Raw genomic sequence first — 22676 nt, 5'->3', positions numbered from 1 at the left:
GACATGCATGGGGTTGTCCAGGAAAGCTTTGACTTGAACATTGGTGAGGCTGCAGGTAAGAGGCTCACTGCCAGCCTGATGTTATCCAGATCTATGAGATCAGTGAGGGTCTTGGCACTAGATTGACTTCAGGAGTCTTCCTGACCCTGAAGGAATCGGCTACCAACTGATTCGGCCATGCCCAGATCCTCTCATAAGTCTCATATCCAAGATCTTTTGACTGCCACTTTTCTCTCCTCCTCATCCTACTGCAGAGCATTGCTCCGCAGAACTGCCTCGGGATGAGCACAGGAAGATCTCTCACAGTCTGCTCCACAATCTGAACAACCTTCCTGGCTGACTCTCAGGAGCTCAAGCTGGAAGAGAACATGCTCGACCTTCTCGGAGAACGTATGACTTGACCTTGGTGTTGAACCACCAGCAAGTAGACACTCAATGCATGAATTGGACAATAAGTCTCAGGTTGTGAAGCTGGTTCCCTTCAGTTTATGATGAGCCGCACCCAAATTCTGCAGAACCTGAGAGCCGTTGTGAGCCACCTAGAATGTGAGACTGAACCTATCTGCAGGTAAGCAAGTCTATCAGGCATGACCCCAGTTTTGATGGCACTGCAAATCATGTAACCATAGTACTGGTCAGTACTCAGGTCGTCAATGACAGTATGTGCAAGCTCAACGAGTGGAGGGCCAACTGTGATTTTTCAAAGCTCGGATTTATTTCTAACTCAGTGGCAGAGTCCAGCATCTTGCCAAGAGGACCAGACCATCTGTTGTTTGAAAGAGTCTTGCCATCCAGCTCCTGGATCAGATGTCTGAGTGGCAACTCGTTGGTGTGGAGGTCACAAACAATCCAGACCAGCTTCCTCCCAATCTTCCGCCCTATCCACTGTATGACCCCCCTTGCCACCCTGTGTTCGTGTTGGTGCTGTCCCCTCCAATGGCCTGCAGGGTCTGGTCTACGTTCCTCTCTCTGAGCCAGTTCACAATGTTATCTGCCACTATCTCAGCTGGTTTCCTGATGTCATCTTTTTCTGGAGTGAAATGCCACAAATACTTCCCTCCTGGTTCACTGCAGCAGGAGTAGTGTTCCTCCTTCACCATGGCAGGGAACAACTTGTCAGAATCTCCAACTTTCATGAACACTTTAGTGTCATCCCTTCTCCCATCAAAGAACAAACAATTGATTCCATTTTCTTATCCCCTTATCAAACTCCTCTTCTAGGTTACTGACAAGTTTCTCCTGAGCTCTCCTTACTTTGTTATGATCTATCACCAGGTGAACATCATCAGGTGTTATCAAATCACCGTCAATCCAGGCAGCTGTTGCTATTTCTGCAGTTTCTCTGAGACCAGTGTGGTGTCGCATGCTGGCCAGAGCTATGCTCGGGATATCTTTCCTATTTCGAATGTTATGCCTGGAAGGTTTGGGATCATTATTTTCTGGGTTAGGGACAAAGTCACCATTCTCTTGGTCAGCACTCGGATCAGCCATGGGGAAGTCATTAAACTCTGAATCAGCTTGACTCCAATCATCGGCCTTTTTTACCTCACCCTGGGCCTTCTCAAGTCTCTTTTCCTCGGCAACTCTTCTCCTCTTCTGTCTCTCTGTGGCAGCCTCCTGTCTCTTGGACTCCGGAATATCTTGGCTAGAAATCATGAGAGCCCCTATACTGCCAGTCTTCTCTCTGTGCTTTGACAAATGCCAGTTCGATCACAGGAATCTTCAGTTCACGCTTTGCAAATACAGGAGATGGGCCCTGGATTTACAGTCACGACGATCCAAACTCAGGACACAGAGAAACAATTGGGCACTTGCAAGTAATTATGTCAAATAACTGGTCCAGTTGCTTGGCAAAAGCTGTCCTTAACTGCAAGTTTTCCTCTCCCAAGAGAGATATCTCTTGCCTTTTCCCAACTGGCTAGCAGTCTCTCACAATCTTCTTCTGATCTGTTATGACTGGAGGCTTGAACTGAGCTGCTAGCCAGAGTGTACTGTGCCAAGACAGCTTTGGTCATATTACTGGCAATGTCTTTGTTTGTGTAAGTTCTTTGGTTCTTTTCACTGATTTGCCTGATTAAAACACCGTATCTCAAAGCATCTCTCAATGTAGGCAACTCCGACTTCAGGAGCTCTCTCCCAGACCCAAGATAGTGACTGAGATGGCTGGATTTTTGGTTCCTCGTCCTGACACAAGCAGCCATTGCAAATATTATCAACTTATAAATGCATGAGAATCTGAAACAGAAAAAAATATTGTTAGTTGGGTTGTTAAAGAATGAAGTCAGAAAGCAATGTTCACTATTTAATTGTAATGCACTAATGCAGCTGTACGTTAGATTTTCGATAAATTTTACGACAAAAATTTACCTAGCAAAAGGTTGCAAAATATTGAAACTGAAATTATTTTCTGTTTATATACACTAAAATCTACCAAAAAAGTGATGGGCCATTAGTTTTAGCTGATCTTCCCTCCTATGACACACCCTACTGCATTGTGGGTGTGCTGTGAAGTCACATCTGGGGAGGGAGAGTGCAGCAGGGTGTTGAGTCGGTGACACAGTTACAGCCCCCTGCCTTCACACATACACACCTATGCTCTTCATTTTTTTATTTTAATTTTTTTTATTTTAATTTCTTTACTTCCTAGCCAGATAAATTAGTGTAATGATTTTTCCACAACTTTTATAGTTTCATTACAGGTGTTTGGAATGGAACTTCCTTCCTTACACTTGACCTTCGGCTGCTAAGAAGCAGTGTGATTTTAAAGACATTTTTCAAGGAAAAGCCGTTTTTTTTTAAACAGTTTTGTGATAAAGTCCAGAATGCGACGTCTAGCTTTGTACCTAAGTATGTAAATGCCTAGCTTTAACTTGCCAGGCCAACATACTGTACAGGCAATTAAAACATCTAATACAGTAATTACTTAAATACATAATATTAGGAGTATAGTGCATCTTATGGATCAGGAAATCCAGGAAACATTTTGAATCTCCGTTGGCTAATTAGCATAGCAGGATTAATAAATGCATCCAGTGTCAAGAGGAAATATTCTCAAGATTGCTATGTAAACCAATCTGTCTCTTTAAAGGCAGCTTGTCAATGACAAAGAGAGTCCTTACCTGTTCATGATTCATTTACCATAGTATCTGAATGGGGAGACGAAATTTACTGATTCGGTGCAGTTCAATTTAATTTCAATTTCAATTGTTTATTCCTTGATAGAGGAAGCGGGATCCTAGTGCTGTCACTAGGTACCCCTGTACAATGACACCAGAAGCATCTGGCAAGTGTGAAAAGTATATACAGTATAAATATTATAAAGGGGCTTACTAAAGCCTAAGGAAGGAAGGATATTCCTTTAACACATAATCAATATTATTTACAAAATATCTGGCCAGTATTGGGAGAATCATCGTGTCTCCGTCAGAGGGTCGTGGAGTGGTGATCCAGCAGGCATCACGGAAGCGTTGTGTGTGGGGACATCTTAGGAGGTAGTGAATAAGGGTGCTGCTGTCGGGTCTTCTGCATAACGCACAAGAGCGTTGCTCAGGGGATGCGGGGATACCAATCTCCCAAGCAAAGTCATACCCAATGATGATACGGGCAGCAATCACGTCCCCCTTCCGCGACCCTTTCCCGTAGACGTACGAGAGGTCAGGAAGTTTACGGAGGACATCGTACCAGGTGGGCGGGGAGTCCAGGGGGATGGCTGCTTCCCGAGCTTCTCTCTGTTTGCGGCGGATTTGGGTCCTAATCTGTAAGAGTGTTCGAGGAACAACGTAGTCAGGTGTGGCCTTGTTGCAGCCAGTCTTGGCAAGGTCATCTGCTGCCTCATTCCCCAAGATACCGACATGACTAGGTATCCATAGGAATGTCACAGGACGGCCTCATCCTGAAGTGTGGATGTTAACCCTCGTATTCGGAGGATGAGGTCCTTATTTTCCCCTGATCCAAATGCGATCCCGTCGAGAGCAGACCTGGAATCGCATCAGACAAGCAAGGGGCAGAAACCATTTGCTTCTTCCTCAGCGAGAAGGGCAGCAAGGAGGGCTATTAGTTCAGCCTGAGTGGAGGATGCCCCGTCAGAAACTCTGAGAGACAGTTTGATAGGCTCAGGGGCATGAGGACGGGAGATGTAGACACCAGCCCCGGCCCTACCTGTAGCTGGGTCAACAGAACCATCATTGTAGAGGACGACCCTACCTGGGGACCAGTGGGCGATCCTGGAGAGGTGGTATTTGCAGAGAATAACAGGGTTCACCTGGGATTTCGGGAGCGGTCCACCGAGGGCAATCACTTCAGGTTGAAAATCCAGCCACGGAGAAGGAGACGAACCAACAGCAGGGGTGACAACAATATCAGGCAGGAGGTCGTGTTCCTGAAGGGCTCGGATGAGTGACCCTCGCCACTGTCTTCTAGATGGAGGTCGGTCTCGGACAGCAGGAGTCAAGTTGGTTTGGACATAGTTGCCCCGAGGATCCCGTAGAATGGAAACGGCAGTTTTTAGGTAAAACTCCTGGACACGATCCTGTAAGGGGGAAAGACCAAGTTCGGTATATAGAGAAGTAGAGCGTGTCCACTGAGGAGCCCCAAGGATGATACGAGCAGCTTTCCTCTGGATAACTTCGAGACGGTTGACAGCAGTCCGACTAATGTTGACGAGGGCAGGGGCGGCGTAGTCGACACAGGAACGGACAAAGGACTTGTACATGGTGAGAAGTACAGGGATGGTAGCACCAAGGGAACTCCTGCACATGGTAGAGAGGGGAGCGATACGCCGAAAGCATATGTCTCGAAGATAGCAGACTTCAGGGATCTGACAACGTGTGCGAGTTACATACACACCCAGGTATTTTGTCTCATTAACCCAGCCCAAGGGCGTTCCTGATAAGAAAAGGGGTGGAGGTACAACAATACCGTGCCACATGGCTTTTGTTTTCGCAGTTGAAAGAAGGAAACCAAGTGAATCACACTCTCTGGAGACCAGATTAAGGGCTTCCTGCATGCTGAGGTAGTCAGGGGCTTGGAGGAGGACATCGTCGGCATATCCTGAATGGACAACTTCTGTCGGCCACGGGAGTGATGCAATGGAGTGCATAAGAGTGTTAAACAAGGTGGGACTCAGGACTCCACCTTGAGGGGTGCCGAGGTTCGTTTCTTGAACAGGAGACAGAGAGCCTTCAACACGAACCCGGGCCTGACGTCCAGTGAGGTAAGAGGCGATCCATTGTAGAAGTCTCCCTTTAACCCCTAACCGCGCAAGTTCAGCTAAAATGAGGGCAGGCTGAGCCGTATCAAAGGCTCCCTTGATATCAAGGAAGACGGAGACGCGGGCAGTCTGATTGCAATAAAAGGAAGCAATGGAGTGTGCTGTGCTGCGATGTTGAATGAAACCATTGAGGAAGTTGTGGCAGCCGCCTATGGTGTGAAGAAGGCGACGATGGAGTATCCTCTCCATCATCTTGCAAACACAGGAGGTAAGACTAATGGGTCCATATTTCCCAGGATCTCCCGGCTTAGGGATGGGGATAATAGTGGCATTTTTCCAGTTGAACGGGAGAACCCCATGTTCATAAGACATATTGTAGAGAGCAAGCAAGGGGCCGTTAGGAATATTAGTACAGGCATTGAGGACGGAGTAGGTTATCTGATCATCCCCAGGAGAGGTGTCTTTTCTAGAGCGACGAGCACTGTCAAGCTCGAACTGTGTGATGGGATGATCAGTGGGGGCAGGGGAGGTAAGAGCAGCATGAACAACAGGCTCAGACGCATCGATGCGAGCCTGCACTGCCTCCTGCATTGGATCTGGAAGTGCCTCAGGGGAGGAAGCTCGTGCCCAGTCCTCCATTAAAGAGCAGGCAAGGGAGGCGGGGTCAGGGTGGGGAGGAGGCCTCCATCGAGTACCCCGTATAGCATTAATCCGATTCCATACATAAGAGGGTGACTACTGGAACGATAGAGACCCCGTGAAGGATAGCCAGTCTGCCTCACGTATCCGACGGCGCTCCTGAGTTGCAAAGGAGCACCAATTTTTGAAGTCTTCCCAGTCAGGCTCAGGAAAGCTGACCAGGGTGTGGAGTGTAGTAACCCTTACCAGGTGCTACAGGAAGCTGGCGAGGAAGAGAAGAGGCAGGACGGTATGGATCAAGGAGAGGAAAGGGCAGTTGTACAAACCCTGCCCACAGGTAAGGTCGTGGTAGTTGGTGACAGCCAGGTGAGGTTTATGGATAGGGCTTTATGTGCGAGAGATAGGAAACGTAGGACTAGGGTGTGTTTTCCTGGGGCTGGGATAGGGCATGTAGCCGAGAGGTTAGACAGGGTTTTGTCAGGGGAGGGTACCAATCCAGTAGTGTGTCTTAGTGTGGGAGGAAACGACATAGGTAAGGTTAGGAGTGAGGAACTTTTCAAGAGGTATAGGGAGGCGCTGGGGAAGATTAGAGATAGGGGAGGGATCCCGATAGTATGTGGTGTCTTGCCTAGAAGAGGGGTTGGTCGTGAATGGCTGTCCAGGGCAATTGCTATAAATTGCCGACTGGAAAAACATTGTGCAAACAATGGTTGGGCATTCATTGATAACTGGCAACGATTCTATGGCAACGACTACCTGTACTGTCGCGACGGAGTACACTTGTCTCGTGAGGGGGTAAAGACGTTGTCTGCATCCCTGGAGCGTGAAATTGTCACTCCGAAGGGGGGGTTTCGCCAGTAGAGAGGGGTCGGGGAAAGTGGGAGTCAAAAAACAAGCAGGTCCTGGGAAGTAAAATTAGTTGCTCAGGACAAGGGGTAAAACAGGACCAGGGAAGAGTAGGTTTAAATGTATATTATACAAACAGTAGGGGCAGTTCAAAAGATATCGAAGTCTTTAAACTGCTAAGGGAACATATGGGCACGGGGGTGGAGGAGACTGCAGTGGGAGCGGGTAAACAAAGTGAAAGACTACAGGGAAATAGTGTTAGGAATGATGACAAAACTAAATTAGACAGGGAATTTAAAACTAAACGCGGTAAGGGGAGGACTCAGAACACGACTAACTTAAATGTATACTACACGAACAGTAGAAGTATGAGAAACAAAATGGATGATATTAGGGCCTTGGTATGTACCGAAAAAATCGATATAATTGCATTCACTGAAACATGGATCAACCTAGACACACGTGAGTTACCAGTCGAATACCAAATTGCGGGTTACAAACTGTTCCATACCGATAGGCAGACCAGGAAAAGGCGGAGTAGCAATCTATGTTAGGGATAATCTGAAGTGTGAAATAAATAAGGAAATAAAAACTGAGAGGAATACAGAAACAATTTGGATAGAATTAAGCGACGGTCGGGAAAAATTAATCACAGGAGTAATATATAGACCCCCCAATCTTTATAGCGTCAATGAGCGACTTATCTGGGATGAAATGCGCAGGGCTTCCATACACAACAAAGTCTGTATAGTTGGCGACTTTAACCTTGGCCAAATAGATTGGACTGACCTTACGGGTAACTCAGAATCACAGGATTTTCTCGAGACGATCCAGGACTGTTTCCTAAGTCAACATATAACCGAACCCACACGGGGTAATAATATACTGTACTGGACTTAGTTCTGTCGAACAGAGAAAACCTAATTAGCAATGTCGAGGTAGGGAACGAACTTGCAAACAGCGATCACAAAGAAATTCGATTCCAGTTAGATTTTCAGGGCAGACGTAAGGAAAATTCCACTAAAGTACCAGATTTCAGAAGGGCAAACTTTGACAGTTTAAAGAGGCAGCTGAGAGAGGGGGTGTCGCGCTTGGCTGTGAACCTGACAGATGACACCGACCTGATAACGAGATCTGAGATTGCCGAGTTCCACGACAATTTAAATAGTGAGTTACTTAATGCACAAAGGCAGAACATACCATACAAAAAACTCAGATCAGACAACAATGACCCTAAATGGATAAATAATTATTTAAAGAACATCATTGGCCAAAGGAAGGCTACAGGTAGAAGGATAAATCGTGGCGAAATTCACCTCCGGGACTATTATAGGGTATTGGCGAGTCGGGTTAAAACCGAGATAAGGAAAGCAAAGAGGAATAATGAGGTAAGGATAGCAAGGGAGGCGAAGACAAATCCCAAAGGATTCTACCAAATGTATCAAACTAAAACACGAGAAAAGATTGGACCAATATGGTCAGACTTCGGCGAGCTCACTGATAACGACGGAGAAATGAGCAATAATTTGAATAAATATTTGTCAACATTTTTCACCACCGAAAATTTAAACATGATACCCGAGGCACCGACTCTATTCGGCGATAGTGAAGAAAACAAATTAAGTGAGATAGTAGTGACTAGTAACGGTGTTAGTAAGCAAATAGACAAACTAAAGCCTAATAAGTCACCTGGTCCCGATGAGATATTTGCCAGAGTATTAAAGGAATGTAAGGAAGAGCTTAGTATGCCCTTAGCAAAGTTGTTTAACATGTCATTAAAAACAGGTGTAGTACCAGAATCCTGGAGGATAGCGAATGTAATACCGATTTTCAAGAAGGGGGATAGATCACTATCCTCTAACTACCGCCCAATCAGCCTAACATCAATAGTAGGCAAATTACTGGAAGAAATCATTTCAAACTCTATTCGAAATCACCTGGAGAAGCATCGATTGATCAATGATTCCCAGCATGGCTTCACAAGCGGACGTTCTTGCCTAACTAATCTATTAACATTCTTTTCATCAGTTTTCGAATCGGTGGACGAGGGGCACAATTATGATGTGGTATATCTCGACTTTAGCAAAGCCTTCGACAGAGTCCCCCACGAAAGACTAATTAGAAAGGTAGACGCTCATGGCATCAAAGGTGACATCCTTAAATGGATTAGGGCGTGGTTACAGGACAGGAAACAGCGAGTGAGCATTAACGGCACTAAGTCCCGTTGGAGCAAAGTCACAAGTGGAGTTCCCCAAGGCTCAGTACTTGGACCATTATTATTTATTATATACATAAAAGACATAGATATCGGCATTGACAGCAACATAAGTAAATTTGCTGATGACACTAAAATAGGACGTGTTATCAAATCTGACGAGGACCGCAAAACTACAGGAAGATCTAAACAAATTTTTCGAATGGTCTGAAAAATGGCAGATGAAATTCAACGTGGACAAATGTAAAGTACTCAGTATAGGAGATGTAAACAGGGAAACCAGATACCAGATGAACAACGATGCCATAGAGAAATCCGACTGCGAGAGAGATTTAGGAATAATGATAAGTAGGAACCTTAAGCCAAGTAAACAATGTGTTTTTGCTCGTAACAAGGCTAATAAAGTACTTGGGTTCATACAAAGGAGTGTTAGTTACAAGACTAGCGAGGTCATCCTAAAACTGTATCTTGCTCTTGTGAGACCACACCTGGATTACGCAGTTCAGTTCTGGTCACCGTATTACAGAATGGATATAGAATCCTTGGAAAGAATTCAGAGGAGAATGACAAGACTAATCCCGGGCATTAGGAACCTTGAGTATAGAGACAGGTTAAAGCATCTTAATTTGCACTCCCTTGAGAGCGTAGAGTGAGGGCGACCTGATAGAGGTGTATAAGTGGAAGGCAGGGCTAAAGAAAGGGGACATTACAAAGGTACTCAAACTATCCAACCAGGAGCGAACTCGTAACAATGGTTTTAAATTAGACAAATTTAGATTTAGGCGTGAAATAGGTAAACACTGGTTTTGAAACAGAGTAGTGGATGAATGGAACAAGTTGCAAATATCATCATTAACTCGAATACGCTGAATTGCTTCAAACATAGGTTGGATGCTCATATGAGCAATAGGGGTTGGGTGTAAACGGGACTGCCCAGTATGGGCCAATAGGCCCGCTGCAGTTTCCTCCATTCTTATGTTCTTATGTTCTTATGTCCTCTGGAGACCGAGACCTCCGTATGGCAGAGTGGAGATCACGGGTTACCTGCCGGAGATGTCTCATGGCAGGGATACGATACCAGTAGTTGGTGGCACTTCTGGGGTGACGGGGAGGGCGTGGAGGGGTAGCGCAATTGACAGAGTCATACACGGCATCAACAAAATCAGTGCTGTAAGAGTCAAGGGACTGGGGGACAACATAGGAATCCGCCCAGGTAGAAAGGTATTGGGTAAAGGAAGGAACAGCATCTTGTGTGAGACGAAGGTGAGGGGATCGATAAGGAGTTGATGTCGAGGCAGAGAAGGAGAGCCTGAGATGGGTAGTAATGGCAAGATGGTCACTATACAGAGCAGGCTCGGTGCAGACGGTAGGATGAAAGGAGGTATGACCGTTCAATAGTAAGCCAACATCAAGGAAACTATGGGGGAGGTGAGTAGAATTGTCAGGACAAAGAAAGCGAACATCATCATCCCCATTAAGAAACTGTGAGAGATGTGATCTGTTAAGGGTACATGGAGTGGGATGATCCGGAGTAAGAGTGGGATGGTGGGCATTAAAGTCGCCAAGAACAATAGTGGGAACCCCATCATGGAGGTCGTGAAGAACCTGGGGGTCCAGAGAATCACTCTTGAAATGAACATTGACTACACGAAGGGTCCGGTCACCAAGAGTAAGGGAGACAGAAAGTAATTCAGACGGGGGTCCATGTGAGTCAGGTGAAGGGAGATGAACAGATGGAATGGTGTTACGCACAAGGGTGAGGAGGCGACGAGCCTGCCCACGGTACTGAGGCAGGGTGTAAACAGTATAGCCAGAGAGGCGGAGTGGAGTAACATCGTCTGTGATGGTTTTCTGAAGTAGAGCAACATCTACTTGATGGGAGAGCACAAACTGGGCAAGGTCTAAGTCCCTGGATGTTCCATTGTAAGAAGAGGAGGGAACGGCCTCCGGTGTGAGATGAGTCGGAGGGGCTAGACAGGGCTCCAGAGGAGGTACCAAATTCTGTTGAGAGAAATGGAGAGGGAGGAGTGGGAGAGTGAGGGATGGATCCTCCATCTCGGGAGATGGAAGGAGGCGGGTCATCAGGGCTTGCAAAGTGCGCCCCTGTTGGGTCAGGGTGTCCAGAATGAGTTGTTGTTGCTTCTGCAATGTCGCAATTGTTTTCACAAACAAGTTGAGTTGGGCTGAGAGAAGGTTGATTTGCTTGGAGTGGCGATCCAGACGGAGAGTGATTGTTTCCATAGAACCAACTTGGTGTACCTGTGCAGGAGCTGGAGGTGGCAGCGAGGATTGCCGAGGGCCCGACTGGGCATGTGGTGGTGGTAGCGACGGAGAGGGACGGTGAGGGTTCAGTTGAGTAAGAGGTGGTGGTGCTGGTGAGAGACAGCGGGGGTCCGGGTGGGCAGGAGATGGTGGTGACTGTGTGGCAGGGCCGGCAACGACCTTGTTCCAAGAACGGTAGGGAGAGGGAGGGAGGGGAGAAAGGATGGGTGGTAGGGGTGATAGAGGGGGTGGTAGAGGAGAGGAGATCAATGGGAAATCCTTGGTGGATGGAAGAGGCGGTGGTGGATAGGATTGAGGTTTGGTTGACAGGGGCTCGTCAGAGACGAGGGCGGTGGTACAAGGTAAGTTTTCCCCGGGCGAGTGCCAGGACGCTGTGGGCAATTGGCATTCCAGGCGTGGTGACTGCCATGGCAATTGACGCACCGTGGAATAACTGGGATTTTGTTCTGAATTTTCGATTTGCATTCCACTGTTTCGTGAGGACCTGCACAGAAACCACAGGCGACCATCCTCGTGCACTCCCAGGTGCGGTGTTTCCACGATTGGCAACGACTACAGATTTTCGGGGTTCCGATAAATCGGTCGAGAGGACAGTTGTGAATTGGTCCTACATTCACCTTCGGGGGGAGGGGGCCCACCCACCAGCCGATGAGTTCGTTGGATGGACGTTTGGAGACCGGGTTGATGCGGTGTTCCATGTCAGTAGTTGTGGGAGAAGAGGGCAAAGATCGTCGATAGGGATCTCCCAGGGTACGTGGCGAACCATTACCTTGGTACGACGAGTTTCTGGGGTGATGATGGTGAACTTCAGCATCACCTCCCTCTGGGGAGCAGGAAAGCCCACCTGAGTGAGCAGGCGTACCGTCTCGTCCATTTGTGTGGTGACTCTCACGGCTGTGGGACCTCGGCGGAGGCGAAGTGTTGAGTCCTGAAGTGGAGAGCAGTGACGGAAGAACCAGGTCGTCCGTGTGCTCAGAGGCAAGTCCCGAGGGAAGGCGAGACGACGAAGGCGCGACGGGGCAGGGAGACAAAGGGAATCCCCTATGTCCATCGTCGGCGGAGGGTTGGTCATTGAGCCACATGTAGGCTCACTTGGGGACCCCGATGACAGGAGGAGTCCACCCTCTACAGCCCCAGAAGGAGTGCAAGGGGGAGCCGTGGCCTCTGCTGGAGACCCTGACTTCTGAGGTTTCTGCTTCTTCTTTGACGTGTCTTCAAGAAGAAAGTCGTCAGCATCACTGTCACCTACTGCCGCCGTTTCCAACGAACGGGAGCGTTTAACGGTGGGCATAGGGCACGTTGGCAACACTGCAGTCAGGTGAAGTGGTAATGACGTCACTGCTATGTCACACTATCACATTGCGCATGCGCAAACCTGAAAAAACTTTGCTCAGAGGGATAGGGTGGTAGGACCAGATGGTTTATCCCCCAAAAATGACAAAGTCCAAAAGTAAAAAAAAAATATATGCCACTGTGCTGATAACTGGGTCTTACTATAGTTGTTTGCACAGGCTGGGATTGGTAGACTCGCTGAATTCGTCAGAAATACGAATTTTAAGGAGCAGTCTCTTACAGCCTTTGTTGACACTATGCACGCATGCGCGTTCCTGTCTTCGGTGCAGTTGGTGTTCATTTTTCAGGGCTAGACCTGCACTTAATATCTCCTGTGCTGTATTATATTTTGTGTCATGGAGAAAATGGGAAACCCTTTAGGGTGTGTGTAGGCATTGACATTGTATTGGATTGTGATTTGAGATCAGTTAAGGCTTAAGACTTATTTACCTGTTTGTCTGATTGATAACCCTCACATCATTGCCAACCAAAGTGGAACTCACCTGGAAGATGAGTTCCACATCCTAATCTCAGTGCACCTTGGAAGATTTTCTACCTTCAATTCTTTAAGTAATTTCAACTGATTATGTACAAATACATTCATTGTGCACTGCTCCCATGCCATAAAAAAAAAAAAAAAAAAAAACTTGACCCCTGTTGTATTAAAATTTTAGCTTCCCAGTTCAAAAAGTGCCCAAAAAATTGCCAGGACAAGCAAGTAAGGAAGACGAAAATAAACAAACAAAGCAGCCATTGAGTACTGTACTCCTCTTTTGGAACTCATTTCATTAGGACACACACTTGCCTGGCACCTGGAGATGGAATGTGGAGGCGGTGTACAATAACTAATTCTTTGCAACTTGATTAATGTCATCACAGTATGCTATGGCAGTACACAAGATTGATTGGTTAATCTTAATGAAATGCTGCATAATGAATGACTTGATTTAATTAGCTTGTATATGCCAACAACACTGTGAAAATTATAGCTACTGTACTATTGTTCAGCCTCATCACAAAATTTGGCATCTGCATGGCAGTGTATTACCTACTATGTAGATGTCTGATTAGGAACCTAACCCTTTTTTTTATTGAACAAAATTATCTGCATTAGTGGGGTTTTCCAGAAATTTTACCCTTTTGCATGTGGAGGGCTGACTGCTTATGCTAAAGGAAGTTGTATGATGAAGAATATTTATTCAAGAGTTGTGTAATGGACTTCACAGTACTGTATATGTGAAGGGATTATATTTTAACCACCATTCTGCACAGCAGAAGATGGTGTTACTGATAAAATATGCAGTATATATATTTTATAGCAAAGCCTTCATAGTGCTGACAATTGTTTATTATAAACAGGAGAAATTGTGTGATGTACTGGACATTCTGATTCCTGACCCCTTTGACGACAGGAGTTCCAAGGTACAAGCTCCTTTATGGGCACCTGAAAAAGAAGTAACAGTGGAAAGTGCAGTAACAGGGGCCCTAGAAAATGCCTTTTGGCAAATGGTTAGTGAATTCACTGTTACTGTTTTTATTTTAATTCAAGGTGTAATTGTAATGGTTAAACAATTTGCCTAGAAACCTATAAAACTATCTAGTTATAGCTTATTTGAAACTTTGAATGTAAGCCAATGAGAGATACTCCTTGGGCAGATCTGGGAATTCAATCCATAATAGTTTTCAGTATTGGAGTCATATGCTTGGGTGTCTGATGTACTTGGCCACCCTGAATCACAACAGGAAAAACCTTTTAACATATGGGAAAACAATGTACAGTACATGCAGTATACTGTACTTATACTTTTTGACCGCTTGACTTTTTTTTTTACATGCCAAACTGTTAATTGATTATAGTTGCAATTTTTGTTCCAACTAGATTGAAAACTTAATATGGTGTTCATAAAAGATTTATTTCCACAGGATTCCATTATTGGGGAAGATAGGCTCAAGTTCCAATTAGCAGGTGGATGTACTGCTTGTGTGGCTGTGTTTATTCATGGTAAACTGTTCATTGCTAATGCTGGAGACTCCCGTGGGGTATTGTCTCTTAATGGTCAGCCATTCCCTATGTCCTTTGACTTTACCCCAGAGACAGAAACTCAACGAATTAGAAAACTGGTAAGATAGACTCAAGTATTCTGTTGATACATATGATGTCCAGTCCAAGGTCATTAGTGGTTATGAATAGGAAGTTATAAATAGGAAGGTTATTTAGTCACAGATTGGGATTGCAGTGCTGTACTAGATTGTCTTATTTGTTTTATAGTTTTAAATACTGTACAATTTTGTATAACTGTTACTTACAAAATCACAACTTAATTTTCCCACCTGTGCAGCCTTTCCTTCCCAAGTATCTCATATTGTATAGTACCTGTACTTTCATCCTGTACTCCTGCTTCCTGCTTTCCTACTCCTCTGGTGATACATTATTCTGCAAGATTTTCCTCCATGCTTTTTGTCCTTTCTATATTTGTGTTTCGGCGTGCTCCTCTACATTATTTATTTCTAACTACTGTAATTTATTTTCTTATAAAGTTACTTGAAAATATTCCATTATTGCTATCCTCCCATTGCTTGTTTGTCATCGTTATATTCTTTTTTTTTTTCTGTTGCCTCATCTAATCCCTCCACTTTCTGCCTGGGATTATTTACAACTTGATAAATACTGGAGGAAACAGTGACCTAGTCTCCCAAGACCTGCTCTTGAAAACTAGGCAATTCAAGGGTTGTCTTATTAGATGAAAGATAACACATTGCAACCTCTTAAGGTTTAGTGATATGATGTGAAATCTGTAGAAGACTAGAATTAGCATGATCATTCATGAAAATATTTGGGCAATTGAATCAGTTTAGGTCTGCTCCTGTAAAAGTTACAGTGAACCTGACAGAATCTGAAGTGTCTCCAGAAAGTGGTTTTTAAGGTTATTTTGTATTGTGACTAAATATTTTGTTTTAAGCTACAGTACAATCATGTGATTACTGAAAGTTCACTTTTGGTCCACTCAGTCATTATTAAATTACACTATTATACTTAAATTAAGGTTTGGACTGTATTTATTATTTTGTATGTACTGTACATGCAACTTTAGACAATTTGTGTGGTTGGTGGAGAAACTACTTGTCTTACTCCACAAAATCTACTACAGTATACCACAATGGACTTGATCCTAAGCATTGCACAATGCTGAGATTCTGTGTGCAGTTCTTAGGTTTTGATAATTTTGAAATGGATGTAGTCTTTATTGTTTCTTTGTTGTATTTTCACCTGGTTTATTTAAGTGTGTATCTTGAATCATTCCAAGGGGGCCATGCATCCTGAGTTACTTGGAGGAGAGTTTACCCATTTGGACTTTATACGACGACCACTGAGGCATGACCTAGGCAAACGAGTGTTGTATCGTGATCACTACATGAGTGGATGGGCTTACAAGACCCTAACACAGGATGATTTGAAGTACCCATTGGTCTGTGGTGAGGGGAAGCGGGTGAGTTTTTTGTTTATGTTATCATTGAGATTGACTGGCTCTATTGACAAAAAGTGTCTGATTTTATGTGTTGATATACTGTACTAGAATTTTATGTCCATGAATGTTCTCATTCTAACCTGGTGTCAGTCCAAGAAGACAGGTATATGTTATGCCAGCAAATATTGTACAAAGAATTTAAGTTAGGGTTTACCTTGGCATTCGTGGCTAAAACTAAGACAATTATTAAATATCTCCCATTGCAAGTGTCACCCTCAATAGGGGGGATTAGAAGTAAGAGTTCCCTGAAAGACTGATGTATGAGTGAACCTTGGTGCTACAACAACCTACATATGCACCTTTCTTTATTATTGTTTGTTTTCTGGGAATTCCAGTAACTATCTTTGCTTCAGCTGTTTTTCTGCTATATGCAAGTCAGGTTCTTAACTGGATCAGCCATGTTAATATTGTTATTATTATCCACTCTGTATCAGTGTTTTTTCTGGCTAAATAAACTGTTTCAATTATTATCCACATCATAACATTACTTAGCTTACTCTCCATATGTGTAGCTCATGGGGATAGACATAACTATACTGCACAACTCTTGTATTATTTGTATGGTAAAGTGAATTTCAGCATTTGTTTTGGGTTATAACAGTTTCTTCAATTGTGTTGATGACCCAAACTGCTCCTAGTTCATCTTGAATGTGGTAAGTGGTACCAACCATGCCTGTACACTAGGGACCAAGGCTAACTCTGAAATGCACTGTGTAAGTAATTCAACGGTTTCTTTGGGAATGTATTTTGCTAACCAAATAATATACAGTGGTCCCTCGATTAACGAACGGTTCAATTAACGGAATTTCGGTTGACGAATTAGCTCCCATAAGAATTTTCAGTTCCATTAACGTACAAAACTCCAATTAATGACAGCCTTATGAGAAACACGCTTTGTTGTGGGCATCAGCTGATCGGCTAGTCCGCCAATACAGTAATCCGTTCTATGTTTACATTTGTTTCCAGTGGAGTAAATCTCAAGAAAGTTGTGATCTTCAATATTTTTGCATTTTTTATAATAAAATTATTGGTCATTCTGAAATTTAGTTAACATATTGATAATATATTGATAATATATGCAGTACAGGGAACAGTTTTTGTGCGCCCATCAACTGATTGAATCACCCACCAACACTTCTCAGTTTAACTTTGTTTACAGTGGAGTGAACATCGAGTTTGTTGGTCTCTTGAATATTTTTGCATTTTTACATTAAAATTATTGGTCATTCTGAAATTTAGTTAACTTATTGATAATATACAGTGCAGAAATTATTATGAAACACGAAGAAGGCATTAGAACCAATGCACTCTGTAAAGAATATGGCATGCCATCATCGACTGCCTCCACAATGAGCTGTTTGATATGTAAACAAAGTACAGTTGGTCCTCACATTAAGCGGTCCCGCATTCCGCGTTTCACCGTTACCGCGGTGCCTTGCCAGAACCTAACATTTTCACATTTCGCGGTCGCGAACGCCATTACGCGGAGAGTGTCCGGTGCGACGCTATTTTTAGATTTTCCCCACGCGCCACGCGCCACCCGCCTGCCCGCCTGCCTGCCTCTCCCTCCTCCTCCCTCCGCTTGGGCAAGCGGCGCGGTAAGGTTGCGCAGTGTGTCTTTGTTGCGTTATCACTGACGTCATATGACGTACAAGACCTGTGATTGGCCATGCATCCCTACCCTCCTCTGCTGCTAGCTGTAATTGGCTTAAAGTATTATGACGTGTCCACCCGGGGCAGGGAGGGAGGGAGGAGAGACGACGCTTGACCTAGCCGCGACAGTCTCATCCCTCAAGGCCACTCCGTGTTAACGCGCATCCATTGTTCCGTAAAATGGCTTCCGCCGGACCACCACCCCCAGAGAAAAACCTTTCCTTACCTGGACCCAGCGGCACTAAGCCAAAGAGGACACGACGTTCCTTAAGCTACGAGGTGAAGTACCAAATTATTCAAGATTTGGAGAAAGGAACACGGCAAGTTGATCTCGCGCGCCAGCATGGCGTCAACGAATCTACGATCCGGACTATAAAGAAGGATTCAGCCAAGATAAAGGAGCACATGAAGATCACAAAGTCTACAGGTGCTTCTATGATCAAGTATTTTCACAACCAGGTGCTTCTCAAGACAGAAAAATTACTTGTGAGGTACTTGGTGCGTCAGGCGCGACGGAACATGGCGGTCGACACGCGCTCTGTGAAGGACTACGCACGTGAACTGTACATGGCAGTGGCACGAAAGATGGGAATTACAGAGCCCAAACCCTTTACTGCTTCCTCTGGGTGGTTACAGAGGTTTAAGATCCGGAACAAGATCACCAATATAAACATTGGTGGTGAAGAAGCGAGTGCTGATCGTGCTGCGGCTCGGGAATTTCCTCCGTTTTTACGTGAGATTATGGAGGAAGGACAGTACACCGACGACCAGGTGTTTAACATGGACGAATCTGGTCTTTTCTGGAGAAAACTACCTTCCAAGTCCTACATTGTGAAGAATGCCAGCAGGATTCGGGGCCGGAAAATGCAGAAGGAACGCATCACCGTCCTGTTTGCCACCAATGCCTCCGGTACCTGTAAGCTCAAGTTATCGGTGATCCACACAGCCCGCAAGCCGCACGCCTACAAAACCATGGACATGACCAAGCTAAATGTCCACTGGCTGACAGCACGTAAGGCATGGATGTTCTCTACACTGTCCCTCTCCTGGTTTGATGACTGTTTTGTTCCCGATGTAAAGAAATTCTGTGAGCAACAGAATGTCCCATTTAATATTTTGTTGCTGCTGGACAACGCACCAGGACACTCGCCCCTACTGTTAGATCGTCACCCCAACGTAAAAGTGGTCTTCCTTCCTCCCAACACTACGTCTATATTACAGCCCATGGACCAGGAGTTGATTTGCAATGTGAAAGCTGCATTCTCAACAAAAAAATTCCAGCTCCTGAACGACTACACCAACACCAGGGAAGAGTTGCGTGACCTGAGTGACACCACCACCGATAGCAAGAGCGACGAAGATGAGGAACAACGGTTAGAACAGCAAAAAATACTCTTCAAACAATTCTGGAGAATATTTAACATCAAGAAAGCTGTGGACATCTTGGTGGAGTCATGGGATCAGCTGTCTATTGCTACAATTCGTCACGCATGGAGACATGTGTTGCATGGAATACCAGGTGAGAGGAGGAGTCAATCTGTGACTGGTGAGGTTCAGAATGTTGCAGTAGCAGTGGACCTTGCCAGAGAAGCTGCGCAGACTGTTACAGTTCCAGGCTTCTCCGAGACCACCAACGACGACATCCTGGAGGTGATCAGAGATCCTGAAGTGACTGCCGACGAGATGATGGAAGAAGAACACGTCAGTGAAGAGGAGGAAGAAGGTGCGTCAGTCTCCGAAGAACACAGTTTAAGTCATAGTGATATTAAGTGTGCCATGGAGTTTGCAGAGAAAATTAAGTCCGTCCTTTCCCGCGACAATGACGATGACCGCTATGAAGTCTTCCATAACCGGCTGGTGCAGGCTATGGAGCCGTACATCAAGGTGTATCACGACAACATCAACGCCAGCCGTCAGCAAAGCATAACAGATTTCTTCACCCGCAACCCACCACAGCCAGCCCAAGCCAGTGATAGTGACAGTGAAGTTGACTTTGAGGGATTTGTCAGGGAAGCCCTGACAACTGTAAGTGACAGTGATGATGATTCACCTAGTAATGGTGATTCACCTGAGGGCCAGTAATCTGCCCTCTGCCTCGGAACCAGCCTCCATCCCCGTATGCCGACCCATCTCTTCTACTACCGTAAGTGTTACACCAAATTTTTAGTTTTTTAACCTATTCTTTATTTTTCCTATGTTAACCTTTATCTTTCCTAACCTAACCTCTTCTATATTACTTGTTTTTTCATACCATCATAAAGTTAAGATAAAATTTTTACTACAACATAGTTGTGTGTCGTCAAAAAGTGGAGTTTGGGGATCGGCCTGGACTCCATTTCAATTAATCCCATATGTTATGTTGTTCACTTTCCGCGTTCCTCACTTTCCGCGGGACCCTCCGGGTTACATTAACCGCGTAATGTGAGGACCAACTGTATTCTATTGTTTTAAATTTATTATTGTACAATATACTGTACAGTACTGTATTTAGTTTATATTTAATGTTTTGTTAATTCTATTACTGGTATACAGTACAGTACTTTGTATGTATACTTTTTCTGTGAGTTGGAACCAACTACAGTGGGGTATGCTATAACGAATGGATCCTACTACGAATATTCCTATAAAGAACGGTTTTACCTATAAAATTGATAATGCTATAACGAATGAAACTCGTACAACGAACATTATAATTTTTTTTTTTTTACTAATTTATTGTTTCTGTATTACAAGTATTAATGATATTCTTTATTTCAAGGGTTGAGATGCATATTTATGCACTTTTTTACAATTTTTACAATTTAATATTATATTTTTCAGTGTTAGGTGGTTGTATTTGGGGGCCTGGAACGGATTAATCCTATAACGAACGAATGCTATAACGAACAAGGTTCTAGAACCAATTAGATTCGTTATAGCATACCCCACTGTATATGTATTTTCGAGTCCCAACGTTAGTGATTGTGCTGTGTACTGACAAAATTTTTGTTTGTAATTCACTTTAAAATGGCTGGCAAGCTTAAAAGTGAGAGTTTTGTGGTGCTGAGAAGAAAAAGAGACACCCATTTTAGATTTTCTATGTATTATTTTCGCATTTTTGACGTACGACCTGGATTTGGGTCCCTAACCCCGTCGTAAGTCGGAGACTGCCTGTAGAAATAATAATAATAGTAAATAAAGTCAAAGAAAAAATTTTGCATTGCCATGTCACAACATACAGGACACAAGACAGTGAACCGAGATCCCCGATGCTGCTCCCCCTCCTACACTCTCTGTGCTAGCTCCCATGTATGTAAGAAATGTTTATTCCCTTTATGTTTTTTATGTTTTTTTTTTTGCACATTCTGTATGAATGATTGTGTGTGCATGTAATAGAAAAAAAAATAACTTAAATATGTCTACCGGGTTCCCCTGCTGTGTGATAACTCTGGCACATGTAAGAAATGTTTATTCCCTTTATGTTTTTAAATATTTTTTTTTCACACTCTGTGTGAAAGATTCTGTGTGTAAGTGACAGTACAAAAAAAATGTATGTCTATCTAAAATTACAAGTTGAAAAATAACTGCTTTGAGTGCCGAGTCTGGCTCTTTGTGGTTTCAGGAACGGAATCTCTTTTTCCCCATAAGTTATGAATATCGATATACATTTGATCACCTTACGATGGATTTTTTAAGTCCCTAACCCCATTGTATAACGGTCAACACCTGTACTTCCAAAATGAGTGGCAGGCTACATTGTTCATACAAAAAACTATTGTGGCCAATGAAAAGCACTGCTAATGATAGAATTTCCAGTACAGTATCTTCACCGCTCTTTGGGCAACCAATGTCTCACACTCCTCTGTATATATACACCTTGTTTTGTACTTCCCTTTAGTCTGTAGTCACCCCTATATATATATACAGATAGACCCCGACTTACGACGGGGTTAGGGACCCAAATCCAGGTCGTAAGTCCGACATAGATAAAAAAAAATTAAATTTTTTTTTTAATAAAAAATCTACAATGAAATACAGTACAGTGAAAGTAATAAATAATGAGGAATGGATACAGTGTGACTGAGCACTTACCTTTAATGTAGTCAGCTGAATGCACATGGGGCCCCCATAATTTTCTAATTATACATGGAGACTACATTAACTGGAAACGTTTCGGTATAGAAAATGCGTGTCATTTGATTTTTTTTTTAATAAAATCTGCAGCAGTCGTAAGTCAGGGGTCCCAGTCTGTATATATATATATATATATATATATATTATATATATATATATATATATATATATATATATATATATATATATATATATATATATATATATATATATATATATATATATATATATTTTTTTTTTTTTTTTTTTTTATATAGGTACAAAATACTATATGTTCAACTGTAATAGACTTTTAACCTGTAAATTATTGTAATTAACATTATGAAGTTTACAGTTTTCCAGCTTAAATTTCACCAATGTAATGACACTGGATTGTAGTACGTATTTTAAACTCATTTCAGTTTTTAAATGGAGATACTGTACCCATATAGAACAAACTGTCTTTTGTTTTTTCTTAAGAGTCGTGTCTTAGCTACAATTGGAGTTACTAGAGGATTTGGAGACCATGATCTTAAGGCCCAGTGCTCCTCAATACCCATCAAACCCTTCCTTACTCCTGAACCACAGGTATGTTACTTACCCTTTACTTCTTTTTAGTAATTGTTTGTACAAAATAACAAAGTAAATGATAGTTGTGATAAAAGCTTATTCTGATATTTTTTGTGGCCTATTGAGCCTAGTGAGTGATCTGAATTATGGGGTATTGCTGTAAGTACTGAAGACATTGCAGCTTCCCACCTGTAAAATCTATGACAGTCAACACAAACCCATAGCTTTATCAAGAACCAGTGGAGATTGTTAGTTTTCTATTTATCATTTAGACTTTAGAATGTTTATTTGCTCACTGCAACACTGGAAT

At 43.6% G+C, this 22676-nt stretch overlaps 1 protein-coding gene across 3 annotated transcripts in view; it reads left to right on the top strand.

The window, feature by feature from the left end:
- The window catches only part of LOC121874686 (protein phosphatase 1J-like), a 51542-nt gene that overhangs the window by 17408 nt on the left and 11458 nt on the right, over positions 1 to 22676 (top strand). For all 3 annotated transcript variants that reach the window (XM_042378930.1, XM_042378931.1, XM_042378929.1), the window contains exons 5-8: positions 13884 to 14033; positions 14448 to 14645; positions 15830 to 16012; positions 22277 to 22384. In XM_042378930.1, the coding sequence (XP_042234864.1) occupies positions 13884 to 14033; positions 14448 to 14645; positions 15830 to 16012; positions 22277 to 22384 (639 nt within the window). The remainder of the gene's footprint in view (positions 1 to 13883; positions 14034 to 14447; positions 14646 to 15829; positions 16013 to 22276; positions 22385 to 22676) is intronic.

The sequence above is a fragment of the Homarus americanus genome, unplaced genomic scaffold (assembly GCF_018991925.1).
Source record: "Homarus americanus isolate GMGI-L3 unplaced genomic scaffold, GMGI_Hamer_2.0 scaffold34360, whole genome shotgun sequence".
Lineage (NCBI taxonomy): Eukaryota > Metazoa > Arthropoda > Malacostraca > Decapoda > Nephropidae > Homarus > Homarus americanus.
Note: the sequence above shows the minus strand (reverse complement) of the source record. Positions and strands in the feature narration are given on the sequence as shown.